The sequence below is a fragment of the Orcinus orca genome, chromosome 1 (assembly GCF_937001465.1).
Source record: "Orcinus orca chromosome 1, mOrcOrc1.1, whole genome shotgun sequence".
NCBI lineage: Eukaryota > Metazoa > Chordata > Mammalia > Artiodactyla > Delphinidae > Orcinus > Orcinus orca.
Genome location: NC_064559.1, coordinates 100,108,072 through 100,132,016, shown reverse-complemented (window position 1 = coordinate 100,132,016; position 23,945 = coordinate 100,108,072). Strand labels below are relative to the sequence as shown.

General features: G+C 53.5%; 2 protein-coding genes across 3 annotated transcripts; one reads left to right on the top strand and one right to left on the bottom strand.

Annotated features, from left to right (window-relative positions):
• Positions 1–438: 438 nt before the first annotated feature.
• Positions 439–10,460, top strand: HCN3 (hyperpolarization activated cyclic nucleotide gated potassium channel 3). Of its 2 annotated transcripts, none has more exons than XM_004284607.3 (8): positions 439–1,192; positions 4,183–4,612; positions 5,560–5,721; positions 6,137–6,355; positions 6,748–6,894; positions 7,179–7,419; positions 8,302–8,466; positions 8,950–10,460. In XM_004284607.3, exons 1-8 carry the CDS (start codon positions 903–905, stop codon positions 9,654–9,656), a joined length of 2,361 nt encoding a protein of 786 aa, XP_004284655.1. In that variant the 5' UTR covers positions 439–902; the 3' UTR covers positions 9,657–10,460. The 2 variants fall into 2 exon arrangements, with proteins under 2 accessions (XP_004284655.1, XP_033270625.1); XM_033414734.2 differs by lacking the exon at positions 439–1,192 and adding an exon at positions 1,210–1,462.
• A 136-nt stretch (positions 10,461–10,596) lies between these two features.
• Positions 10,597–17,899, bottom strand: PKLR (pyruvate kinase L/R). Its single transcript, XM_033414737.2, has 11 exons — positions 17,722–17,899; positions 15,499–15,590; positions 15,270–15,401; positions 14,934–15,120; positions 14,315–14,585; positions 14,042–14,192; positions 13,585–13,737; positions 13,324–13,490; positions 12,456–12,637; positions 11,716–11,823; positions 10,597–10,680 (listed from the first exon to the last, which is right to left on the bottom strand). Exons 1-10 carry the CDS (start codon positions 17,810–17,812, stop codon positions 11,717–11,719), a joined length of 1,533 nt encoding a protein of 510 aa, XP_033270628.2. The 5' UTR covers positions 17,813–17,899; the 3' UTR covers positions 10,597–10,680; position 11,716.
• Between the last annotated feature and the right edge of the window lie 6,046 nt (positions 17,900–23,945).

Here is a 23,945-nt window from a genome sequence, read left to right as displayed (position 1 = left end):
GCCCAGGTTTCAATTCAATCCCTGGTCGGGGACCTAAGATCCCGCAAGCCGCGCAGCACAGCCAAAAAAACCCCCAAAATAGCCCTTTACATCACATAGCACTGTAATTTACCTGTCTCATCTGCGGGCATAGAGGAGCACTGGCTTTATGGATAGGACTTTGTGTTCATCCTTGTATCCTCAGCGTCCACTCAGTAACTGGCAGAATTGCTTTTGGTGAGGGCTGGCAGATGAGTTCGGAAATGAAATACGAGAGGGAGCAGTATGGAGGAGGTCAGAAGAAAGGAGAGTGCTGAGAGAAAAAAAGTGAAACGCAGGAACTCCATAAGCGAGAGTGGGTAAGAAGAATCTTAAAAGCTATTCCCCATCTCTTCCACTGGTTCCCAATTCTTCGCCCTCCCGAGCCTCACGAGCTACAACCAGCATCCGGTTTACCCGCCACTCGCAGGCGGCTCCGCCTCCCTGGCACTCAGGGGATAAAAGCCCTTCAATTCTAGACCATGCCCTCTCCGTGGCACTGGCTTCGTTTCCCCTCCTTCTCTTCCTATACTTGGAGGACCGCCCCCATTGGCTAAGCCACGCCCGCCTCGGGGGGGGTCCCTCGGGTTACAGGTTACATTGGTCCCGCCCCCTCCCGGGATGGCTCTTGGTCCGCCCCGCCTCCGCCCGCCCTGCCCAGCCTTCGCTCGGCTTTCGCCAGGGGGCGCATCGCAACCCGCCCGCCGCCCGCGGGAGAGTCTGTCGCACACACCCCCTCCTCTCCGCGCGCCGGCGGTTCCCAGCCGACTACGCCTCCGCTCCGAGTCAGCCGGGCTGCGCCCGCTCCGACTCCGGGAGGGGTCGGGGGTCCCGAATGGCCGCGGCAGGGTCTAGGAGGCCAAACGTGTAAGCTAACGGGCGTCATGGAGGCGGAGCAGAGGCCGACGACTAGGGCCAGCGATGGGGCGACCCCTGGGCTGGAGAGGGCGCCTCCTGCTGCCCCGGCGTCTACAACCACGGCCTCGGATCCGATCCCTGGGTCCAGGCCCGGGACCGGGCCCGAGCCCAAGAGGAGGCAGCTCGGGACGCTGCTCCAGCCCACGGTCAACAAGTTCTCCCTTCGCGTGTTCGGCAGCCACAAAGCAGTGGAAATCGAGCAGGAGCGGGTCAAGTCAGCGGGGGCCTGGATCATCCACCCCTACAGCGACTTCCGGTACTGGGGGTCCGGCAGGGAGGGCGGGGGACACAGATCCCACCCTCACGGGCCGCGACAGGGGGGCCGGGCCTGCCCCACCCTCCACGGACACTTCATTTCCGGCCCAGGGGTCCCCTGTTGGGCCGACAGAGTCACTTCCCCCAACCTAGCCCGAGAATTCTTGGGTGAAGGATCACCAGCCGGAGGTCCTTGGTGACTTTTCATGCTGGGGGCGCCGGAAGGGACAAGCGGACAACAGAGACCTGGATTTCCCATTTCAGGAACCCGGTACCCTACCTGCACCACAGGGAATACTGGAATTAGGGACTGCTCTCTCCTCCTGTCCTGCTTGCTGGGGATCTGGGGAATTTTGTCATGTTCCGAGGCTCTGGGTCAGCCTGAGGGAGAAACCAAGCCCCGCTATTTCCCACTGTCCCCATTCCCACCCCCAGCACCCGCCTAGTTCAGCAGGGCAGGCGACCAGAAAAAATAGGGACGCTGCGGAAGGGGAGGAGGGAGTGTCCAGACAGTAGTTCTGATCGCTGTCCCTGGTGCTGAAGGCGGCATTTGGCAGGGTGGGGCCTGGACGCAGAGCGATTTGAGACAGCAACACAGGGTCAAGGCCACCCCCCATATGACCACCGCCCAGGTGACTACCAGACCGAAGGAACGAAGAGTGGGGGTGGGGCCATTCCATAGTCTCCATCAGGCTGTACCTCTACATCAAGGTCGCTAGGGGAGGAGAGCAACCCTGTCCTTGGGGGAAATGAAGGACAGCTTCTGGATGTGGCAAGGATGCATGCAAAGCACCTAACCTGGGGAGCTAAATGAGCAGAACGGATGAGGTGTGAATCAGGGGCCTGGAAACACAATTGGAGACGTAGACATCATCTTAATCCACAGACATACACACTCCCTAAATGTTCCTCTTTCTCTCATTTTTCCTTTCATTCCCCTCCTTTTTACTGCCTCATTCTCACCCTACCAGTGCACCTTTTCTAGCCTCCTGTGGCTCTCCCTCCCCTCCCCCATTTCACCCTCAGATGTATCCCCAGAAGCCATGTATCCCCCTTATTATTGTGCTTCTTTTCTGTCCTCTCTCCTGCATCACACGCCAGGCTTGTGACTGCCTGTGAGTCAGGCTGTGAAGATGCTCTATGGCTAGGCAAACCCTCTTTCCCTCCTCTCTCCCAGCTTACAGTACAGGATTTCTCCAGTGGCCAGGAAAGAGAAGAAGAGGGGATCCAGGATTTGTTGTTGATTGAAATCACACAGTCTGAAGGGCTTCCTGGAGGCCTGGACTTGGGGACCACCAAACTTCTTTCTGGGGCTGAAATGCTGATTTTTGCAGTCAGAGTCAGAAGGGACTGGGTCCTGGGTTGATACTGCATCTAGGTGTGTCCTGGAATTGAAACCACCATAGCTACTTGGGACCCTGAGATTGTCCAATAAACTTCTTTGAATGAAGGCTTCACCTCACTCCCTCCTGACCTCTTCTTTTCACAGCTTCCACCACAGCAGTATGGCTCTCCCCTGCCCATACCCTTGCCTGGGCTCAGCCAGAGTCCCATTGGGCACAGGGAGGTTCAGGGAGGAAAGGAGTGCAGAGCTTCAAGCCTTGCTGTCTCAGGATCTGCTATAGAGCTTCTCTGTATGTGCAGCACTGTCTGAGGTGCTGTGGAGGAGGGAGGGGCATACCTGAAAAGGTAGTTCAGTTGGGAGGCAGGACAGATCATCCCCACCCTGGGACACAGATGAGCAGATCCCAGCAGAGAAATAGAAACTATGGGCCCAACTGTGTTGGGGAGGAGAGATGGGGTGGGGAAAGCTGGGGAGGGCTAGGGAAGGCATGAAGTCCTAGACTAGGAATGGACAGAGAGCTAGAGATGGGAAAAGCAGCAACCTCTTCAGAAATCTGGGGATAAAGAGTGGGTGAGTCATAATCCAAATAGTGCTTGTACAGCACAGTCACATCCGTTGTCTCAGTGCATATTTTTTCAACAACCCTATGAGATCAGCACAGGGTATTTACCTTTTGTTAACTTAAAAAATATTTAATAATAAGAATATTTAATAATAGTGACATAGATCATATACATATAGTAAGGATATTACATATATACTACTATATAAAGAATATATATATGCACATTAGGGATATATTTAGTAGGGATATATATATAGTAGAGATATATATAGTGAATATATAAGGTAGATATATATAGTATAGTACATAGCAGGATACACACACACACACACACACACACACACACACATATATGAAAGAATAATTGTAAAGCAAACTCACATGTAACAACTATCTAGGTCAAGAGAGACTACATTGCTGATACCCCAGAAGGCTCCCTGCTGCTCTCACATTCCTTTCCCAAACCCACTATTCTAACTTTTGGTACTCATTTTCTTACTTTTCTTTATAGTTTTACTACTTTTCTGTGAATCCCTAAATGACGCAGTTTAGTTTGGCCTATTTTTGAATTTTGTATGTGTGGAATCATACAGTGTGTATCCTTTTGTTTCTCAACATTTAATTTGTGAGATTCCTTCGTACTGCGGAATGTAACTGCAGTTGGGTGATTTCACAGTTGTATAATATTCCAGGGTATGAGTGTATCATAGTGTATTTATCTATTGTGTTTATCTCATTTGTCTACATTTTTCTACTGATGGACATTTGGATTATTTCCAGATTTAATGCTGTTATCCCTGTATATATCTCCTGGAGCACATTTTTCCCTTGAATGTGTGTATACCTAGGAATAGAATTGCTGGGTTGCAGGGGATGCAAATGTTTAACTTTACTAGATAATTCCAAACTATTTTTCCAAATGGTGGTCCCAATTTACACTCCCACTAGCTGTGAATGGTCATTCTGTTGTTCTGTATCCTTGCCCACTTTTGTCTGAGAGACTATCTACCCTTAGTCTGGTGGCTGACCATCATTGTGAAATATCACTGTGGTCTTACTTCCCATCCCATCCCTACCTTAGGTTTTACTGGGACCTGATCATGCTCCTGCTGATGGTGGGGAACCTCATTGTGCTACCTGTGGGCATCACCTTCTTCAAGGAGGAGAACTCCCCACCTTGGATCGTCTTCAACGTCCTCTCTGACACTTTCTTCCTGATGGATCTGGTGCTCAACTTCCGCACAGGCATCGTGGTAGAGGAGGGTGCTGAGATCCTGCTGGCACCGCGGGCCATCCGCACACGCTACCTGCGCACCTGGTTCCTGGTTGATCTTATCTCCTCTATTCCTGTGGATTACATTTTCCTGGTGGTGGAGCTGGAGCCACGACTGGACACCGAGGTCTACAAAACAGCTCGGGCCCTGCGCATCGTGCGTTTCACCAAGATCCTCAGCCTGCTGCGGCTGCTCCGCCTTTCCCGCCTCATCCGCTACATACACCAGTGGGAGGAGGTGGGGTGGGGAGGTGGGCAGGGGGCTTGCAGACTACTCCAGACAGCGATATGGGTGGGGCTCCTGGCAACTTTATGGGGTGGGGCAGATGGGTGGGGCTTCCAAGGGAGGGCTGTCTCCAAAGTTGATAGAGGAGAAGCAGGGACAGAATGAGTGTTCAGGGGATGGGTCCTCAAGGTGAGAAGGTGGTGGTGCAGGAGGGTGGAGCACAACTGCTGGACAAAGACTTGAGGGTTAGTTGGACTCTGGGAGGAAGGTGTAGGAGAGGAGTTAAGAATTGCAGAGTGTGGGAGAGGCTTGAGTTTCAGCTTCAGGACAGCAGCAGATTTTAGTGGTTCAGAGTGTGGGCTCTGCAATCTCATTGCTTGTGGTCAGATCCCAGTTTTACTGTTTACTGTATGAGACTTGGTTTCCCCTTCTATAAAATGAAAATGTTAAATATACTTACATATGATAAGGTTGTAAGGATTAAAGAAGTTAATACCTGTAAAGCACCTAGAACAGTGCCTGGCACATAGTAAGTTCTCAGTAAACTACCTATTATTATTTTTATTATTGGAGGGGAAGAGGACTTCTGGCATTAATCATTATATATGCCCTGGGGACATTACACTGTGAAATGCCCTCTCTCCTCTTTCCCAGGCTATACTTGGGCAACTTGTGCAGCAGACCTTTTTGAGTCTCTGCTGTGACACTTGCTGTGTGACTTGGGGCACATGATTGGCATCGATTTTCCTTTTTCTAAGATGAGAGTAGTAATACAACCTCCTTTGTATTAGTTATATATGCTGTAAAGCTCTATACGAGTGAATAATAGCCACAGTTTTAACATTCATGAGGGCCGGGGCTAGAGAGAAATTCAAAGAGAGTATTTGCAAGGCCAGGAATGGAGAAGTACTGGCAGAGAGGGATTCCTGTCCACAGCAGCCCCTCCTCGGACTCCTCAGATCTTTCACATGACCTATGACCTGGCCAGTGCTGTGGTTCGCATCTTCAACCTCATCGGAATGATGCTGCTGCTATGTCACTGGGATGGCTGTCTGCAGTTCCTGGTCCCCATGCTGCAGGACTTCCCTCCCGACTGCTGGGTCTCCATCAACCATATGGTGGTGAGAACTCCCCACAGTTCAGCCCCTCCTGGGCCTTCCAAGGGCTCTTCTCCCTGAGCAGGAGGGATGAACAAAGGGGGCAGGAGGTGGGAGATGATGGAGAGATGGCCAAAAGAGAAGACAGGAGAGAGGAGGTGGGGAGGTGAGAGGAGAGTGGAAAGAGGCCCGGAAGAAGTGTCTGTGTGTTGGAGGGAGCAGGCAGGGAAGGAAACCTAGGCAGCAACTGCAGCCCCTGTGCTGTAAAAGAGGCCCCTTCTGTCTCAGGCCCCCCAGAACCAAACCTAAGTTCCTCCCCTGGCAGACAGGTCTAAAGTAGAAGGGGGCAGACAGAAGAACTGAAAGAGAAGAGGGGGCAGGAGGAGAATGAGGCTCTGAGGGGTCTGTGCCCAGCTCTACAATACGCTCTGCCCCCCAGAACTACTCGTGGGGCCGCCAGTATTCCCACGCCCTGTTCAAGGCCATGAGCCACATGCTCTGCATTGGCTACGGGCAGCAGGCACCTGTGGGCATGCCCGACGTCTGGCTCACCATGCTCAGCATGATCGTGGGTGCCACGTGCTACGCCATGTTCATCGGCCACGCCACTGCCCTCATCCAGTCCCTGGACTCTTCTCGGCGTCAGTACCAGGAGAAGGTCAGCAGGGGCAGGAGAAGGCAGGGGAGGGGTGCTGGAGGCTGGGTAGCTCAACTTGGAGCCCATTCTGACGCATGCCCTTGTTGGATCTCTGTGTCCTGCCTTGCCCCATGTCCATTTGTGCCATGTGTGTACTTTTTCCTTGTTTGGACCAATGCACCTGTCCTTGGACCCCCCCCCCACCACCGCCCATGTCTGGCTTTTCTTGTGATTGTGCTCTGTGTCCTCCCTGTATCCACCATTATCTATATACCCTTCTGCCTCCATGTTTCAACCCTCTGGGTTTGGCCCACGTCTGTGACCTTCCTTCACACACCGCTCCCCACACACTGTTCTGGCTCCACATCTGTCTCTGTGTTTTCTTGCCTGCTGGCCATCGGCTGGCTCTCCAGTACAAGCAGGTGGAGCAGTATATGTCCTTCCACAAGCTGCCAGCTGACACACGGCAGCGCATCCATGAGTACTATGAGCACCGCTACCAGGGCAAGATGTTTGACGAGGAAAGCATCCTAGGAGAGCTGAGCGAACCACTTCGGGAGGTGGGACTGGGCGGGGCCCTGGAGGGAGGCTCTTCAAGGACCTGGGCTTCTGGGATGCCATCTGGGGTGGGGGCTATTGGTCAGCAGGTGCACCTACAGGGAGTGGGGCCTACAGAGGGCCCCATGGGAGGTCAGGCCTAGAGATGGTCCCAGGCCCACTGAAGCATACCCGTCCTTTGGCAGATCATGGCCCCAGGGGTGGGGCTTCTGGAGACAGATGAGCTCGATGGGGGCACCTCGGGGCAGGGGGCACAGCCTGCCTGACAGGCCCCTCCCCTGCCCAGGAGATCATTAACTTCACCTGCCGGGGCCTCGTGGCCCACATGCCACTGTTCGCCCACGCCGACCCCAGCTTCGTCACGGCCGTGCTCACCAAGCTACGCTTTGAGGTCTTCCAGCCGGGGGACCTCGTGGTGCGTGAGGGCTCCGTGGGCAGGAAGATGTACTTCATCCAGCATGGGCTGCTCAGTGTGCTGGCACGTGGCGCCCGGGACACCCGCCTCACTGATGGATCATACTTTGGGGGTCAGCAGGCCTCAGGGAGGGTCGGGGGGTCTGGAGCAGAGGGCAACTGCTCCCCTGGATCAGGGTCTTCACCTGGCTATGCTGCAGGATCAGAGAGTTGCAGCTCCTCCCCAGGCCTATTCAATCAGAATCTCTGGGTCTGGGGTCTGGAGTTCTGTATTTTTAAAAGCTTCTTAAGAGATTCCAATGTATAGCCAGGTTGAAAATTACTGGGCCAGTGGGCCTTTTAGAACCCTTAAGCAGTGAAATCCAAGGATCTCATGAGATTTCCATGAGAGAAAGATAGGAATAAAGCAGTGCTTTCCCAGGGGCTTGACCTCTGTGGCTCCCTTGTGGAATGCCTTGGTGGTATGAATCAGGGACCCAGCCTGTGGCAGTGGGGGCAGTTCTGCCAGCTGCTACCCAAAGTGATTTGAGGCTCATATATTCTCGCAGTCCCCAAATCACCCACCACCTTCCAACCTCCCCATTGTGTTACCCTTTGCCCTTTGGCACTGCTTTTCTCCTTCTGGGTTGCCCTTGGTGTTCCTTCAAAGGGGTGGGAGGGGAGGGCACACAGAGGGCACTGCCCCAGGCCTACCCCTTGGGCTAAAGCAGTGGAGGTGGGTTGGGAATTAAAGTGGAGTGGAGTAACTAGGAGTCTGGGGGCCAGCAAGAGCTGCCTGGTTATCATCTTTAATTTGGACAGAATGAGAAGGACAGTAATTATGCAGGTCTGGAGAGTGACCATGCTTGGAGCATTTAGGGACCCTGGGTGGGTGGGTAATCGTCAGTTTCTCCCATCTGGGGAGGAGCCTGAGGAATCTGGGTCAGCTGCTGCAGGCCCAGTGAGAGGGAGTTCTGTGGACAGTGATTTTGAAGGCTTCCTCCCAACTTCACCAGAAATCTGTCTGCTGACTCGGGGCCGACGCACAGCCAGTGTGCGTGCTGACACCTACTGCCGCCTCTACTCGCTCAGCGTGGACCATTTCAACGCCGTGCTCGAGGAGTTCCCCATGATGCGCCGGGCCTTCGAGACAGTGGCCATGGATCGGCTGCGCCGCATTGGTGAGGCCTTTCCACCTTGTCTGCTCTGGGTCCAGGCTGTGCCCTCACCCCTTGTCCATAGCAAGGAGTCCCCAGCGGTCCAGGGCCCAGGCTCCAGCGCCTCAGCATCACACCCCAGCCCAACCTAGTCCCAGCAAATGCCCCAATAGGGCTTTCAACACTGGCTCACTGTCCTTACCATTCAGCATCTCCTACCCTTGGAGATATCACCCCAAGTTCTCATGCCTTGAATCCTCCTTCCCTGAGACCAGTCCCTGACCCTCACCATCTGTGATACATACTCATCCCCTGACCCTCTTCCTCCAACCCCCATCTCCCAATCTCCATCCCCCAACTCCATCTCCATCCTCTTGACCCCTATCCCCTACCTTCACCCCACCACCACCCCTTGACTCCATCTTGTTACCCTCATACTTTTCATATCCAACCTTCATCTTGGATTCCTTTCCTATCCTTAACTCCTTCCCCCGGGACAATTTCTAGGCAAGAAGAATTCCATACTGCAGCGGAAGCGCTCTGAGCCAAGTCCAGGCAGCAGTGGGGGCATCATGGAGCAGCACTTGGTGCAACACGACAGGGATATGGCTCGGGGTGTTCGGGGCCTGGCCCCAGGCACAGGAGCTCGGCTCAGCGGAAAGCCGGTGCTGTGGGAGCCACTAGTGCACGCACCCCTGCAAGCAGCCGCCGTGACCTCCAATGTGGCCATTGCCCTGACGCACCAGCGGGGCCCTCTCCCCCTCTCCCCTGACTCTCCAGTCACCCTCCTTGCTCGCTCTGCTCGAAGATCAGCAGGAGCAGGCTCCCCAGCCTCCCCACTTGTTCCTGTCCGAGCCGGCCCTCTGCTGGCCCGGGGACCCTGGGCATCCACTTCCCGCCTGCCAGCCCCACCTGCCCGAACCCTCCATGCCAGCCTATCCCGGGCTGGGCGCTCCCAGGTGTCACTGCTGGGGCCTCCCCCAGGAGGAGGTGGACGGCGACTAGGACCTCGGGGCCGCCCACTCTCAGCCTCCCAGCCCTCTCTGCCTCAGCGGGCAGCAGGTGATGGCTCTCCTGGGTGTAAGGGCTCAGGAGGTGAACGCCTGCCCCCCTCAGGGCTCCTGGCTAAGCCTCCAGGGACAGCCCAGCCCCCCAGGCCATCAGTGCCTGAGCCAGCCACTCCCCGGGGCCCCCAACTCTCTTCCAACATGTGAAACCTTTGGGTAAGCTCTTGGGTGCCGTAGCATGTGCCAGAGGGCAGACGCCTCTTGGGGACACCAAGGGGACCTGAAACACTGCTCTATGGGAGTATCTCCCCTTAGTACCAAGAAGATGGTCTCTGTTCTCAGCTCAGGCGCCTTGCAACCTGACATCCTCCTAATCCATTCACCCATTCATCAAAGATACTTAGCGCCTACCATGTTCAAGGCACTGTACCAGACGCTGTATGTCTCCACTGCCAAGTAGAAGTGACTCCAAGCCCTCTGATGAGGGTATTCCCCTAGCCATGGTCCTGCCAGGTGCAGGCCTGGGCCCATGATCCCATCTTACTAAGCACAAGTACTTGCCACCACCATCACTGCCAAGTAACTAGATGTCTCTGTTTTCCTGCCCATGACCTTGCAGGTTCTGCCTGGCATGGTTATCTTCCTGTCCGCTAGCATAGCTGGGCACTGCCAATTACCTGTCCCCCCGCTGCTGTCAACAAATGTCTTGGGTCCCTGGTGTGGGCATCCAGCTTTACTGCCATGCGTGGACCCTCCCTGTCTATACCCCCTGAGTGGGAACACACATCTCCTGACAAGTTCCTTGCACTCTCTGTCTCTGTGATAGAACTGCCTTTTTGTAAACTGGGAGCCACCTCCTCCCTATGCCCCTGTCCCAGTGACGACCCCCTTGAAGCTAAGGGATTGTTGACACCCCCTTATTTAGTGTGCCAGCGTAGATTCCCCCCAGGTTGGGGGCAAGTGAATCCTTAGATGGAATTTTTTCTTTCCTTACTCCCTTCCTTATTTATTCAATCATTTAATAATTGTATTTATTCACTCATTTGCTAATTTTATTTATTATCAATTCATTTTATTTATCCATTCATTTATCCATCTCTCCCATCCCCTCCTGGTAGGGAGACAGGAATGGGCAGAGCCCCTCCATGCCAGCTCTTGTGGTCCTTGCCCAGCTCCCATCAGTGGCAATACTTGAGCCCTCTCCCTAACTAGGTAGGAGCAGGAAGGCCACCTGAGAGGGAGAGGAGGACTGTTCTTATTTTTAGGTTTTTTTTTTCCTTTCTACTGAGTTTGCTGCTGGTGCAGGAGTAAGGGGAAGGCCCGAGGTAACCAAGCCTGGGGAAGGGCAGGCTAGCCAGTACCTCTGCCTTCTCAGGGACAAGAGAAGCCCCCTATCCCACCCCTCTGTCCCCACACCTACTCTACAGAATCAAAGAATGAGGGACCAGGACCCTAAATCTCCTTTTCTCCTGGGTGGGCAGTTCTGGGGTTCTGGGTGTGTGGGAGAGGTTTTATATTGCTTCCAAACACCTGGGTTTAAAAAGAAAATAGAGACACTTGTTTTGGCTCCTGGCTTGTGTGTGGGAACAAAGTGGGCATTCTGGGGTACAGGCGGAGGTAGCAGGACACCTGACCCAGCAAGGCATGAGGTGGGTATGAGAGCAGCCAGGGAGCGGCCTGCAAGCCTAGAGGTGGTAGAGACAGTGACGGGATGAGCCTGCCTGGCTCTCGGGGCTCCCCGCCTTCCATCTACCCTAGCTTCCCCAAAAGGGTGGTGCTTTGATATCACTGACAGTGACAATGAAGAAAGAGGTGGCACTCTCCTCGGGGGACGCCCAGATTATCATGAGGGCCACATAAGAGAACATAAAACTGCATGGATGTGAAATATTTTTTAAATAGAGATTTTGTGGAGACTGTGGACTTGATTGTCCTGTTCCCCTCATCTCTGCCCCCAGGTACGGGAAGACTAGGGGAATAGAATTAATCAGTTAAACTGGATTAAAGGCTCAGAGTATTTTAGGGACCAGTTAAGAGTATCAGATGCAGGGAATGTACCATTGGTGCTGTTGGATGGCCAGGGCTTAATTGGATACAGACTTTCAAGGCCTGTGCGAAATGGAGAGGGGGAGGGGGCACCCTGGATGGCAGATGTGGCCTAGGGAAGGGAGGATTGGGAGTAGAGAAGACTTAGAGGTGGGGCAGTAGGAGGGAGCAGAAAGGAGGGATGGGTCCAGAGCTGGCTCGGTCAGAGGAGGAGGGGCACCTCAGGTTACGCTCAGCACCCGCATAATGTTGGTATAGCCGGAGCCCGGTCGCCAGCCTGTCACCACAATCACCAGGTCCCCCAAACGGAGGAAGCCACGGAGCTTTCCTGGGAGGAGGAAGGGGAGAAGATGCTAATCAGCCATTGAGGAACCCAGGCCAGCCCTGTAATGAGAACGCGCTACCATCCTTCGCCTCTTCAAGCCCACTAGGTAGGTAGTGAGGGGCCTGAGGCAAACTGTACAGTGTGTCCCACAGGTGGCACCGCAGGAATGTGACCACTGTAGTATATCAGAGCTGCACATATGCCCGTGGGGTGGCATGTTGCTAAGTAGCAAGGCTGTCTACCTGTATTGCTATGCTGATAGGAAGAGGTGGGGTATGAGCATAGCCAATTGTCAATTAGATTTTAGTTGCAGCTGCAGGGGACTGGGTTCCCCTTTCTCTTTTCACCTCTTGCTCCTTGGGTCAGGCCTGGCTCTAGCCATCTGGTGCAGGCAGCAGCTGAGCCGACTTCTTAGGGACAGCCCTGACCCCTGACCTCTCTCCCTCTGCCCTCCTCCCTCAGCACGTTCCCCCCACCCCTGGAAGCCCAAATATCTCAGTCTTAGTGAATCTCACAGAGAAAATCTGGGACCAGAGGAGAGAGGCGAGGCCCTTTTGGGTGGGTGTGGGGCGTGGGTTTGGAGGACTCATGATACAAATCCAGGGGTGGATGGGGAAGGAGTTTAGGTGGCTCACCACTTTCAATGCCAAATTGGACTCGGCGATCCACATCGTCTGCCCAGATGGCCTCTGGAGGTTCACGGTAGAGCACAGGGAAGACTCCTCGGCACAGGTGGGCCTGGCGGGCAGCCTGGGCAGAGCGGGTGACAGCAATGACTGCTGCCCGAGGTCGGTACCGAGACAGAAGCTGGGCTGAGCTGAAGGAGGCAGACAAGGTCAGCCCAGAAGAGTGAAAGAGTGTTGGGTTCTGGTTCCAGGTGCCAGCAATAAGCTGTGTGACCCTAGGTAAGTCATCATATTTTTCTGGGCCTTAGTTTTCTCACCTGTAAAGTGGGTATAAGAATACCCGCCTTTCTTACCACACAAGGAGGATATGAGATGATTTTAAAAAATATCAAATGAGATAAGGAGAAACTGCTTTGAAAAACAGAAAACCCTTCTGGGAATGCACCTTTATATAGTACTTAATTTACAAACGTCTCTTGTTAATCCTCACAACCCCATGAACAAATGGAGGAGGCTTACAGAGCCTGGGTGACTTACCCAAGGTATCACAGGCAAAGACTTGAACTCAGACCTTCTGGGCCCTTCTGCAACACCCCAGCATTGTAAGGCTTTGTGGGCTGGATGCAGAGGACCTGCCTCTGAGCCCTAGGAGCCTAAATGGCCTGCAAGCCAACGCATCCAGTGATGCCACCTTACCCTTCCAAACCCCTGGGGTTCGCAGGTACAATTCCTGGTGTGCTTCAAGATCTGCCTCTCTAGGCCTCCAGCTCCCATAGCTGCCTCTCCTCTGATGATGAGACAAAACCCAAGCCTGGGGCCCATCCCAGCCTGCCCTTGGCCCAAAGCCCTGTCTTGGCGTTCCCAGTGTCCCCCTCACCGGCCAGTTGTGGTCAGCACGATGATGGCAGCAGCACAGCACTTGAAGGCAGCCTCCACAGCGCCAATAGCGGTGACCTCGGTGGGATCCCGGCTCAGTGGTGCCGCCCGGCGCAGCTCCTCAAAGAGCTGCCGGTGATACACGGCAGCCTCTGCCTCCCGGGCAATCTGTGGGCACCAGGGGGTAAGGCTGGGCAAGGCTATTGGGACCTGGAAGGGATGTGGTTTTCCAGCCCGTTTGCCTTGCATTCTGAGCTCCTACCGCATGCTGCATCTTTACAGCCTCCACAGGAAAGTTGCCTTTGGCAGTCTCCCCCGACAGCATGATGCAGTCTGCCCCATCCAGCACGGCGTTGGCCACATCACTTGTCTCTGCCCGGGTTGGCCGGGGCTTAGTGATCATGCTTTCCAGCATCTGGGGGACATCTGGATGTCAGAGCTGTAGTTGTCATGCTCTGACTGGGGACCCTGCCCTGAAGTACTTCTCGGACTCCCACACTCTCTGAGGGCCCCTAAAGCCAGTGTCACACTCACAGACTATGTGATCCTGGCTATTCTGTTTCCTCATCTGAAAATGGGGGTCCCAGTATCTCTTCTTAGCTTCGTTGTTTGAGGGTCAAACACTGGACAGCAAAACGTGCTAAAGACCTAAGGTGTGGGTATTCACCTTCAGGTGTCCCCAGACCCAGAGGGCCCTGCCCCCAGGGCTCATTCCAGACCTGTGTAGCACAGACAACGGGCTTTCCCGCCAAGTTGCAACGGCCAATCATCATCTTCTGAGCCAGGAAAACCTTCTCGGCTGGGATCTCAATGCCCAGGTCACCCCGTGCCACCATAATGCCGTCGCTCACCTCCAGGATTTCATCAAACCTGGGCGGTTGGGGGAGTCAGGGCTGGGGAAGAGCCAGGAGATGCCAGGGACAGGCAGGCAGGAGAAGGGGAGGGGCGATGGGGATGGGTAGGGCCTGATGGGAACAAAGACCAAGGCTCACTTCTTCACGCCTTCGTGGTTCTCGATTTTGCTAATGATCTTGATGCCCTGTCCTTCCGGCCCCAGAGCAGCCCGGACGGCAGCAACGTCGCTGGCTCTCCGCACAAAGGAGGCAAAGACGATGTCCACGCCATGCTCCACCCCGAAGCGCAGGTCCTGGACATCTTGCTCGGACAGTCCGGGCAGGTCCACCTGGGCCCCCGGCAAGTTGACGCCCTTCCGGCTGCCCAGGATACCGCCGTTCTCCACGTGGGTCTCCAGCCCCTCTGGACCTACAGGCATGGAAAGAGTCAGCTAAGGTCAGGGGTGAGGCCGGGGGCTTAGTCAGGGCAGCGGGAACACGAGGATTGGACCCCCAAGAGAGCGGAACCATGTCGTATTCATCTCTTGGTCCTCGGCCTGGGCTCTGCACCGAATAGGCACAGGGCGGACTTCTGTGGAAGAAACTACTAACCCGCCAGTCCAGCCCCAACCCAGGGTGAGCCCAGGAGTCTGGATGCCGAGGGCTCGCAGGACGGGTGGCCAGGGGAAGGTGTAGTGGGTGTGAAGGGCGAATGCGGGAGCCAAAAGGAAGAGAGTGCGCGCATTGCGTAGGGCCAGGGCGGGAGGCGCGTCCGCACCGATTTTCGTGACCTCTAGGGAGATGAGCCCGTCGTCAATGTAGATGCGGCCCCCCACCGGCACGACCTGGACAATATTGGCGTAGTCCACCCACACGGTGTTCGCATCCCCCCGCGTCCGGAACGCAGGGTCCACAGTCACTAGCACCTGGGAGCCCTTCACTAGCTCCACTTCCGACTCAGGGCCCTAGGGGCGAGGCCAGAGGAGGACTGAGTTCTGCCTGCCTCGGTGGGGGCCGGCCCCTCCCCATGCTCCGCCCTACGGGCAACTGCCTCCGCAGCGCACGGCCCCCTTCCCGGTCCCCAAGACAGGGCTGGTCGCAGGTCGCCTCTCACCCCCTGCAGGATCCCAGTGCGTATCTCCGGTCCCTTGGTGTCCAGAGCGATGGCCACGGGTCGGTAGCTGAGCGGGGAAGTCGCAATGCTCTCCACCGCCTCCCGGACATTGGCGATGGATTCAGCATGGTACTGGGGATGGGAACAGAGGGAGGATTTCAGGGGAAGGTGGCCGGGACCCTGGGGCATCCTCTAGCCCCGCCCGCCTCCCCGCGGCCCCGCCCGGAACCTCATGGGAGCCGTGGGAGAAGTTGAGTCTCGCAATGTTCATCCCGGCCCTGATCATCTCCTTGAGGCGCTCCACGGAGCGAGATGCCGGCCCTGGAACCAGAGATTCCACTCAGACAACTTTCTCCCCAAACCTGAGAGACAGGTGAACCCATCACCACCCTCAGAGCTGCCCCAGGCCACAGAAGTACTGTTACCTGACCTTTGTTCCCTGACGCCGCCCCTGCTCGCAGGTCAGAAACTCCCTTCCCCTCTCCAGCTAACACAAGCCTCCTTGCACTGTGAGGCCCTAGAAAGGTGGGCTCAGCCAGGCCTGAGGTAACTGTGTTGGCAGTGATGTTAAGTGTTGCGGTGTGGGGGTAACCCCAGTGTAGGAGAAGGGGGTGGGTGCCAGGTGAGGGTATTTGGGGTACCAGGCTTTAGAGCTGAGAGGCCTCATATTGGACTGAGGACAGTCGAGTTCTATCCCATCCCTGCTCTGCTGATAGGACGGCTGTGTAACTGAGACCCAGTTGACCAACCTCTCCAGTCCCTCCCTAAAGCCAGTTCTTCCACTTGTGCACTGGGTCTCCTTCTCACCTGCTCAAAAACGGATTCAGCCATTCCCCAGTCCTCTGTGTCATCAGTTTCCCTTTTTTGTTAGGTCATTCCCATCAACATGTAAACTTGCTGTTATTTTTCATCCAAAAAAAAAAACTCCTAACCCCCGTTCCCCCTCTAGCTACAGCCCTATTCCTTTGCTCACCTTCGCAGCAAAATTCACCGCAAGAGTTATCTCTGTACTTGCTGCCTCCAATTCCCCTCCCCCTGTTCTCCTTATGCCCACTGTCCACTACATCTGTTCTTGTTAAGGTCACCAAAAACCTCTGTGTTGCTACTAAATCTAATGGTCAGTTCTCAGTCCTCATCTTAGCTGGTCCATCAGCAGCATTTGACACACATCCTTGATGTCCCTTCTTCTCTTGGCCTCCAGGACACCACCCTCTCTTGGTTTACTCCTACCTCATTGGCTGCTCCTTCTCAGCCTCTCTTGCTCTTTACCCCCCTTAACATTAGATGCTCCTTTTACCTTCACTTCCTTGGTGGTCTCAACTAGTCTCATGGCTTTAAATACCATCAATATGCCGACAGCTCCCAAATTCATGTCTCCAGTTCAGACCCCTTTCCCAAACCCAGAGTTGTGTATCTGATTGCCTACTCTGTACCACACTTGCATGTCTAATATGCTTCTCAAACTGAACTGATCTCCTCCCCCCTAAACCTTTCCACCACAGCCTTTCCTGCTCAGTTGATAATGCAGTCTTCTAGTCCCTCACGTCAAAAACCTGGGAGTAATCTTTGACTCCTTTCTCACCCTCACCCCCACCCCATATCCAATCCATCATATTCTGTTGGCTCTACCTTCAAAATACATTCAGAATCTGATCACTTCTCACCAGCTCCTCTGCCACCACCTGTTCTAAACCAGAAATACTGTAGCAGCAGCTTCTGCCCTCGCCCCCACCCCCAATCTATTTTCAAATATTGCAGTCAGGGTGGTTCTGTTAAGACATAAGTAAGGGCATGTCATTCCCCTGCTCAAAACTCTGCAGTAGTTTCCCATCATACTTGGAGGAAAACTCAACTTAGATTCTGAAAATGGCCTGAAAAGCCCTACATGACCTTCCCTTTCCCCCAACCTCTTCATTTCTGTTACTCTTCCCCTTGACGGTTTCCAGCCTCCTTGACTTAGGGCCTTGGCGTTGACTCTTCCCTTTGCCTAGAAATCTCTTCCCCCAGACGTCTGCATGGCTCATTTTCTCGTCTCCCTCAAGTCTTTGCTCAGGTCTAATTTTCTCAACAATGGCTACCCTGACTCTATTAGGGCTGCAACCTCCCTCCTGCCCTTGCATCCTGATGCCCCTTACCAGCCTTGATTTTTCTTTCCTTTTTTTGTTTCCCATAGTACTTATCAGTTTCTAACATACTAAAGAACTCCCTTATTTTTAAAAATAACTTATTATGTCAGCTCCGCAAGGGTAGGGATCTTTGTCTGTTTATTTCGTTTCACTGATCTACTCCCAGGACCCAGAAGCTTGTCTACCAAGCGCTCAACAAATATTTGTTGAATGAATGACCTCAGTCAAACAGGGAGAAGTCTCAAAGGACACAAAAGATGAGGAAGCACCTTGAGAAACACCCAAGAGGCCCTGGGATGCTGCAGGAGCAGATAGAGGGCGCTTACCAATGGTGGCAATGATGCTGGTACTACGAGCGGCCACAGGCTCGGAGTCGATGTCCAGCAAGCAGAGGTGTTCCAGGAAGGTGTCTGCCATGGCAGCTGGCAGCTGCTGCTGCTGGAAGAAGGAAGTGCCCAGCTCCTGGGTCAGCTGGGCCACGCTAGCCCGCCGCAGGTACCCCGCTGGTCCTGCAGTAGAAGGGGGGCTACGTGGGCACCTGCTTCTCCTCCCCATCCTTTCATCTCAGCACAGTCTCTATTCCTGCCCTCAGTTCTCCAGTTTTTGTTGAGTCTTCTTATGAGCTGGGCATTATGCATACATTATCTTGTTTAGTCTCAAGGGTGCTAGGAAGCAGGTACTGTTAAATGCTCTGTAATTATCCCCATTTTATAGGTAAGGAAACAGAGGCCGAGAAAGGTTAAATAAATTGCCCAAGGTCGTACAGTTCTAACTAACAGAGATGGGATTCGCATCCAGGTCTGACTAACTCCAGGCTCAAGTTCTTGATCGCCCAGCTATTTGATCCCTCACAACCCCCAACTTCTTGCCCTTTAGCTGCTGACTTCTCTCAGCCTTAGCAACCCCTTGATATCTAGTTCACAGTGGCCCCTCATTTCCAGGCCGAGAATCACCCAGTTCCCTCTCCTAAGGTCCCTGTATTCTTCCTTACAACGCTGGGCAAGTGGCTGGCCTCCCACCCCCTCCTCTGAGTTTCCTCAGCCCCTTCAGTGCTACTCCAGGTCCTGAGGTCCCAGTAGCTTGACCCAGCCCAGCCCAGAGGAAGAGGAGCCCCACTGCCAGCCGCACCCTCCATGCCACTGCACGCCTGTCTGTCTCTGGGGGTCTGATCCACGCTGTCAGGCTGTCAGAGGCTTGAGGCCCAGCTGGGCTGGGAATCAGTTCTGCATTCTGGTTAAAGTGTCACCAGTGTCTCCCTTGTCACTGGAAGCCCTGTGCACCAGGGGCCAGAGTCCAGGAACCACGAGAATACCCTGTGGCTCCCATGCTGCGAGAAGCTGGGAGAAGCAGCCCAGACCAGGGTCCATAAATTAACACAGGGGAGACTCCGATGAACACAGATCCTCCCCAAATACCTCGTAGCCAGCAGCAGATATGGATCGTTTGTACATCCCCACCCCACTCCTGATTTCTACCCTCGTTTTCCCCTTCTCTTCAATGGCATCTGCGGCCCCTTCTTACCTCCTGGAGCCCCAACCAGGATGGACTTTGCTAAATCCCTTTGGGACTTAGAGATCCATGACCAAAGCCACATGGGTCGCATGTTGTCCTGCACTGACATGCTTCCAAAATGTGGAGGTGGGGCTGCCCGGACTGTGGAGAGAGAGGGGGAGAGGATAACAAAACTGCTGGTCTTATCAAAGGGCACCAGAGAAAAGAAAAGGGGCACACCCAATAGGCCACCCCTGTCCCCACACAGAGTCCCTCCCCCAGACCTGCTGGCTGTCTGCCCCTGTATTCTGGCATCCCCCCTCTCTCATCCATTTTTCCTGATAAATTTTCAATCCATTCACACTGTCCGGTCATCAACCTGAAGAGAGATTTTTTTTTTTTTTTTTTTTTTTTTGCCAGTGATATGGTCCCTTTTTTTGTACTTTACTGAAGTTAGTCCGAGATGAATCTAGGAAGCAGGGGATCTAGGGTAGGGACTGGAGGCTGAAGAAAGGGGATGGGGAGCATTTTGATCATGTAGTGGGATTCTCTGGAAGGGCTCTGATAGCATCACTGTCATTATCACGTTGGCTACCATTTGCTCATTGACCATCTGCAATATTTATTGAGCACCTACTCTGTGCCAGGTCCTGAAGATACAGTGGTGAGCAAAACAGACAGAGCCTGTACCCTTCTATGGAATTTATAGTTTGGTGGGGAGACAGACTATAAACAAGTGTCAAACAAATAAATATATAACTACATGCTTTGTAAGTTCTATGAAGGAATGAATCAGGGTGCTGGGACAAAGAAGCCAATGAGGAGAAGGGGGGGGATGTATTTTTTTAAAACTATTTATTTATTTGCCTGCGCAGGGTCTTAGTTAGCGCACGCAGGATCTTTGTTGCAGGATGAGGGACCTTTGTTGCGGCATGCGGGATCTAGTTCCCTGACCAGGGATCAAACCCGGGCCCCCTGCATTGGGAGCACAGAGTCTTAACCACTGGACCACCGGCGAAGTCCCGAGAGGGAGATGTATTCTATTTTATTTATTTATTTTTGGCTGCATTGGGTCTTCGTTGCTGTGTGTGGGCTTTCTCTAGTTGCAGTGAGCGGGGGCTACTCTTCGTTGCGGTACGTGGGCTTCTCATTGCGGTGGCTTCTCTTTGTTGCAGAGCACAGGCTCTAGGCACGCGGGCTTTAGTAGCTGTGGCTCGCGGGTCCTAGAGTGCAGGCTCAGTAGTTGTGGGCCATGGGCTTAGTTGCTCCGCGGCATGTGGGATCTTCCTGGACCAGGGCTCGAACCCGTGTACCCTGCATTGGCAGGCGGATTCTTAACCGCTGCGCCACCAGGGAAGTCCCGGGGGATGTATTTTAGATGAGGTGGTTGGGGAAGGCCTCTTTGAAGTGATCGTATTTAAGCTGAGATTTGAAGGAGGAGAAGGAACCAGTGGGGACAATTTGGAGCAAAGAGTTTTCTGAGGGGTTGGAAATAATATATGCCAAGGCTCCAAGGAAGGAAAAAGCCTGGTGCTAAAAAGAGGGCAAGCTGCAGTGAAGCCGTGAGCCTGGGGTAGAGGGGTGTGGTCCCTGGTGAAACTGGGGACCGAAGCAAGGCCTTGGAGGGCAGTGGGCTCACCCAGGGAAGTGACACCCAAGTGATGCTTTAGAGCCCTTTAGCTGGGTGGGGGAGACCAGACAGTAGGTGTAGCGAGACCAGTGAGGGCTTTTAGTAGTAATCTAGGTGGGAGGACTAGCATAGTGGCAGTAGAAATGGAGAGAGGGAGACAGATTTGAGATGTATTTTGGAGAAAAGCAGACAGGATGGAATGATGGAGAGATGTGGAGAGAGGGAGCAGGAGGCTTTCATCCCTAAAGGATGGCACTGCGGTGTCTGGCTTGAGCAGTTGCGCAGATAGTCGTGCCGCTCACTAAGACTAGGGAAGAAAGAGGTTGGCAGGGGAAAACATTCCAAGTTTCTGTTTTAGACAGGTTTAAATTTGACATGTCAGTTCATCATTAGAATCAACACGCAGACAGTTGGATATGTTCACTGAGCACTCAGCATACGCTGGAACAGCATTCAAGGCCTCATACACATCCTCTCCTTTTATCATCGTGACGATCTAGAAGGAAGGTTGGACTCATAGCCTGTTTCTTTTTTTTTTTTAATTAAAAAATTTTTTTTGGCCACGCTGCGCAGCTTGTGGGATCTTAGTTCCCCGGCCAGGGCTTGAACCCCGGGCCCTCGGCAGTGAGAGCGCAGAGTCCTAACCACTGGACTGCCAGGGAAGTCCCCTAATAGCCTGTTTTACAGATGAGGGAACAGAAGCTAGCAGGGTGCATTGAGCATCTTCTGTTGCCACTCCAGATCCTTTCTCTACCCTTTCCACTCTGCTCTGTGGCCAGGAGGCTGAAGGCCTTGCCCCATGGCTTCTGTAGGGCTTGGCTGTGGAGCGTGGCACTAATAGGAGATGAGATGGAGGAGAGTAAGGCTGGGCGTTTACCTGCCCCTCCCCTCTGTGAGGTTGCTGTAGGGCCTGCCGGGGGGCCCTCTCTCTCCGGATTCTAGGAAACATGCTCCCTCCAGCTCCTGGGCCCCTGAGGGTGGTAACTAAGCCACTGCTACTAGCTCTGGGGTAATGCACTATCCCTTGTGTGGTTTACCAACACCCTGCCCATACCTTTGCACATAATCCTCTTATGAAACACTCCTCAAATTATCTAATTTGAGAAAGACTTTGGTCTGATACACTTGTCTGGAGCTAAAGATCTTGGCAGTGGTGGAGCTGGGATTCAGGCCCAGACAGTGTGGTTCTAGAGTCTGAGTTGTAACCACTGAGCTCCATTCCTTCCCTCTCAGGACTGTTTCAGTGGAAGAAAAGGGGAGAAGCCTCAAACCCTGGTTGGAAAAGAAAGAAAATAGATAGTAGGAAGGACTTCCCGAGGGGGAAGGAGCTTGGGGTCCTAGGCTCTATGTATAGAAGACAGAACAAATAAAGATGGACAAAAGTTGTTACCAGAGTGAACATAGTAGACTTCAGGGGCTGGAGACTCAGGCTTTGTGCTTGGGGGTTGGAGAGGGACATTTAAGTTTGGCCTGACAATTTAGAACTGACTCCAGGACCAGTTGAAAGAACAAAATTCCGAGAGATCCAAGTCCCAAGCAGCCAGTAGGAGGCGGGGCTGGTGCCCCAAAGCAGCCCCTGGCCTCTCCAGCCGAGGGACAGCGGCTTCAACCTAAAATCAGGCCGCAGAGGAAAAACAGTCTGGCTGACCCTGGGCCCACAAGTAACCACGTGAGAGATGGCCTGCACTCTGTCACAGGGTCAGGCAGCCCTGAGCAGGAGGTCTGTGGGTGAGAAATCTGGGAGAAGGACTCTAGGCCCCCAGGATCCAAACAGAATGGGCATACTCAGCTCTGTCAGATTCGACCCCTCCCCATCCCTGCAAACACACGAACCCTGACACCTTCAGACACAAGCACGTGACATCAGACACACACACAAGCATGGATGGCGCCCCTACCATGTGCCGTGACTGGGGAGGGGCAGGAATGCTAGCAGCAAGGTTTAATAAAGTGTGTCAGGCGGGGTGATGGGGTTGTACACAGAACACAGAGAGCACCAGGAGAGACTGAGCCATGCTGGTGAGGGAGGTCAGGGTGGCTTCACGGAGGTGATACCAGAGCTGTACAGGGTCAAGGACAGAGACTGACCAATGCCGGGACACATGCACACGCGCACATGCGCACACATGTGCACACAAACACCCGCATTCCACCGATGCACACCCCACCCAACCCTAACACACACGGAGTCTACACTCACACCATCAGCACACACTCATACAACAGACACAGTTAGACACAGACACACAGGAACCTCACACACTTTTCCTTACAGAGACACACACTCACACACATCCACTTATGCCACTTGAGCTCTCACACACGCACACAAAATCCAGGCTTTGTCCCCAGCCTAAGGTGGCTTTATTCTGCAAACCAGAGAACACCCGCCCTCTTCATCCGGGAAAAGGCTGCCGGCAGGCCTGTGAGGGGCGCCCGAGAGCCGCCAGCTGGCACAAAGGCGAGGGCGGGGACGCTGGGCCGAGGAGGCCCCGGGTCCGCGCCCCCGCCCCCAACCGCGAGCCAGGGTGAGGCGGAGAGACGCTCTGAGCGTCGGTTTCGTCATCTGCAAACCGAGATAATAAACCTTCCGGAGCGCTCAGCGCGATAATGTACGTGGTACGTGGACGTGTTGTGAGCACGGCCCGAACAGAGAGCTCGGAATTATTGCTCTTGTTCTCCTGGAAATATGGTGACTCCTCTCCCACTGCAGTCATCAGAATATCGGGGGTGGGGCCCTGCCTTTGTATTTCCAAAAGTGCCATAGAATTTGTCCAAAATGTACTTACATTTATTTGAATAGATATTTGCACAATCTACAAAATTCAGAGGTACAAGGTATAGGTCAAGAGTTTCTTCCTTCCCAACTTCATTCCCCTGCCCAGCCACTCAGTTCCCCCCTGCACGTTACCAGATTTATGAATTTTCTATGTATTCTCCAAGAAATAGATAATGCAGGTACAAACAATATATAATTGTTCCCTTTTTTATTCACGTGGCAGCATGGTACCATCCATACTATTCTGAACTTTTCTTTTTTTCCCGCTTAAAGGAGATCTTGAACGCCTTGCATCTGAAGAGAGGCCTCAATTTTGCTCACAACTTTTGTAATAAGCTTCCTGAAGTCCATCCATGGAACCCCTCGTTTGCATGGGAGGATACTAGCCAGAGAAGAGCTGGAGGCAGAGGCCAGTCTAGGCCCATATCTCCTTTCTCTTTTGAAAAAAACTGTGGTAAAATATACATTAGATAAAATTTACCATTTTAGCCATTTTTAGGTGTACAAGTCAGTGGCCTTAAGTTCATTCGCAATGATGGGTAACCACTACTGTTTATTCCCAAAACTTTTTCATCCACTCAAACAAACACTATACCAATTAAACAGTAACTCCCCATTCTTCCCTCTCCCCAGTTCCTGGCGACATCTAT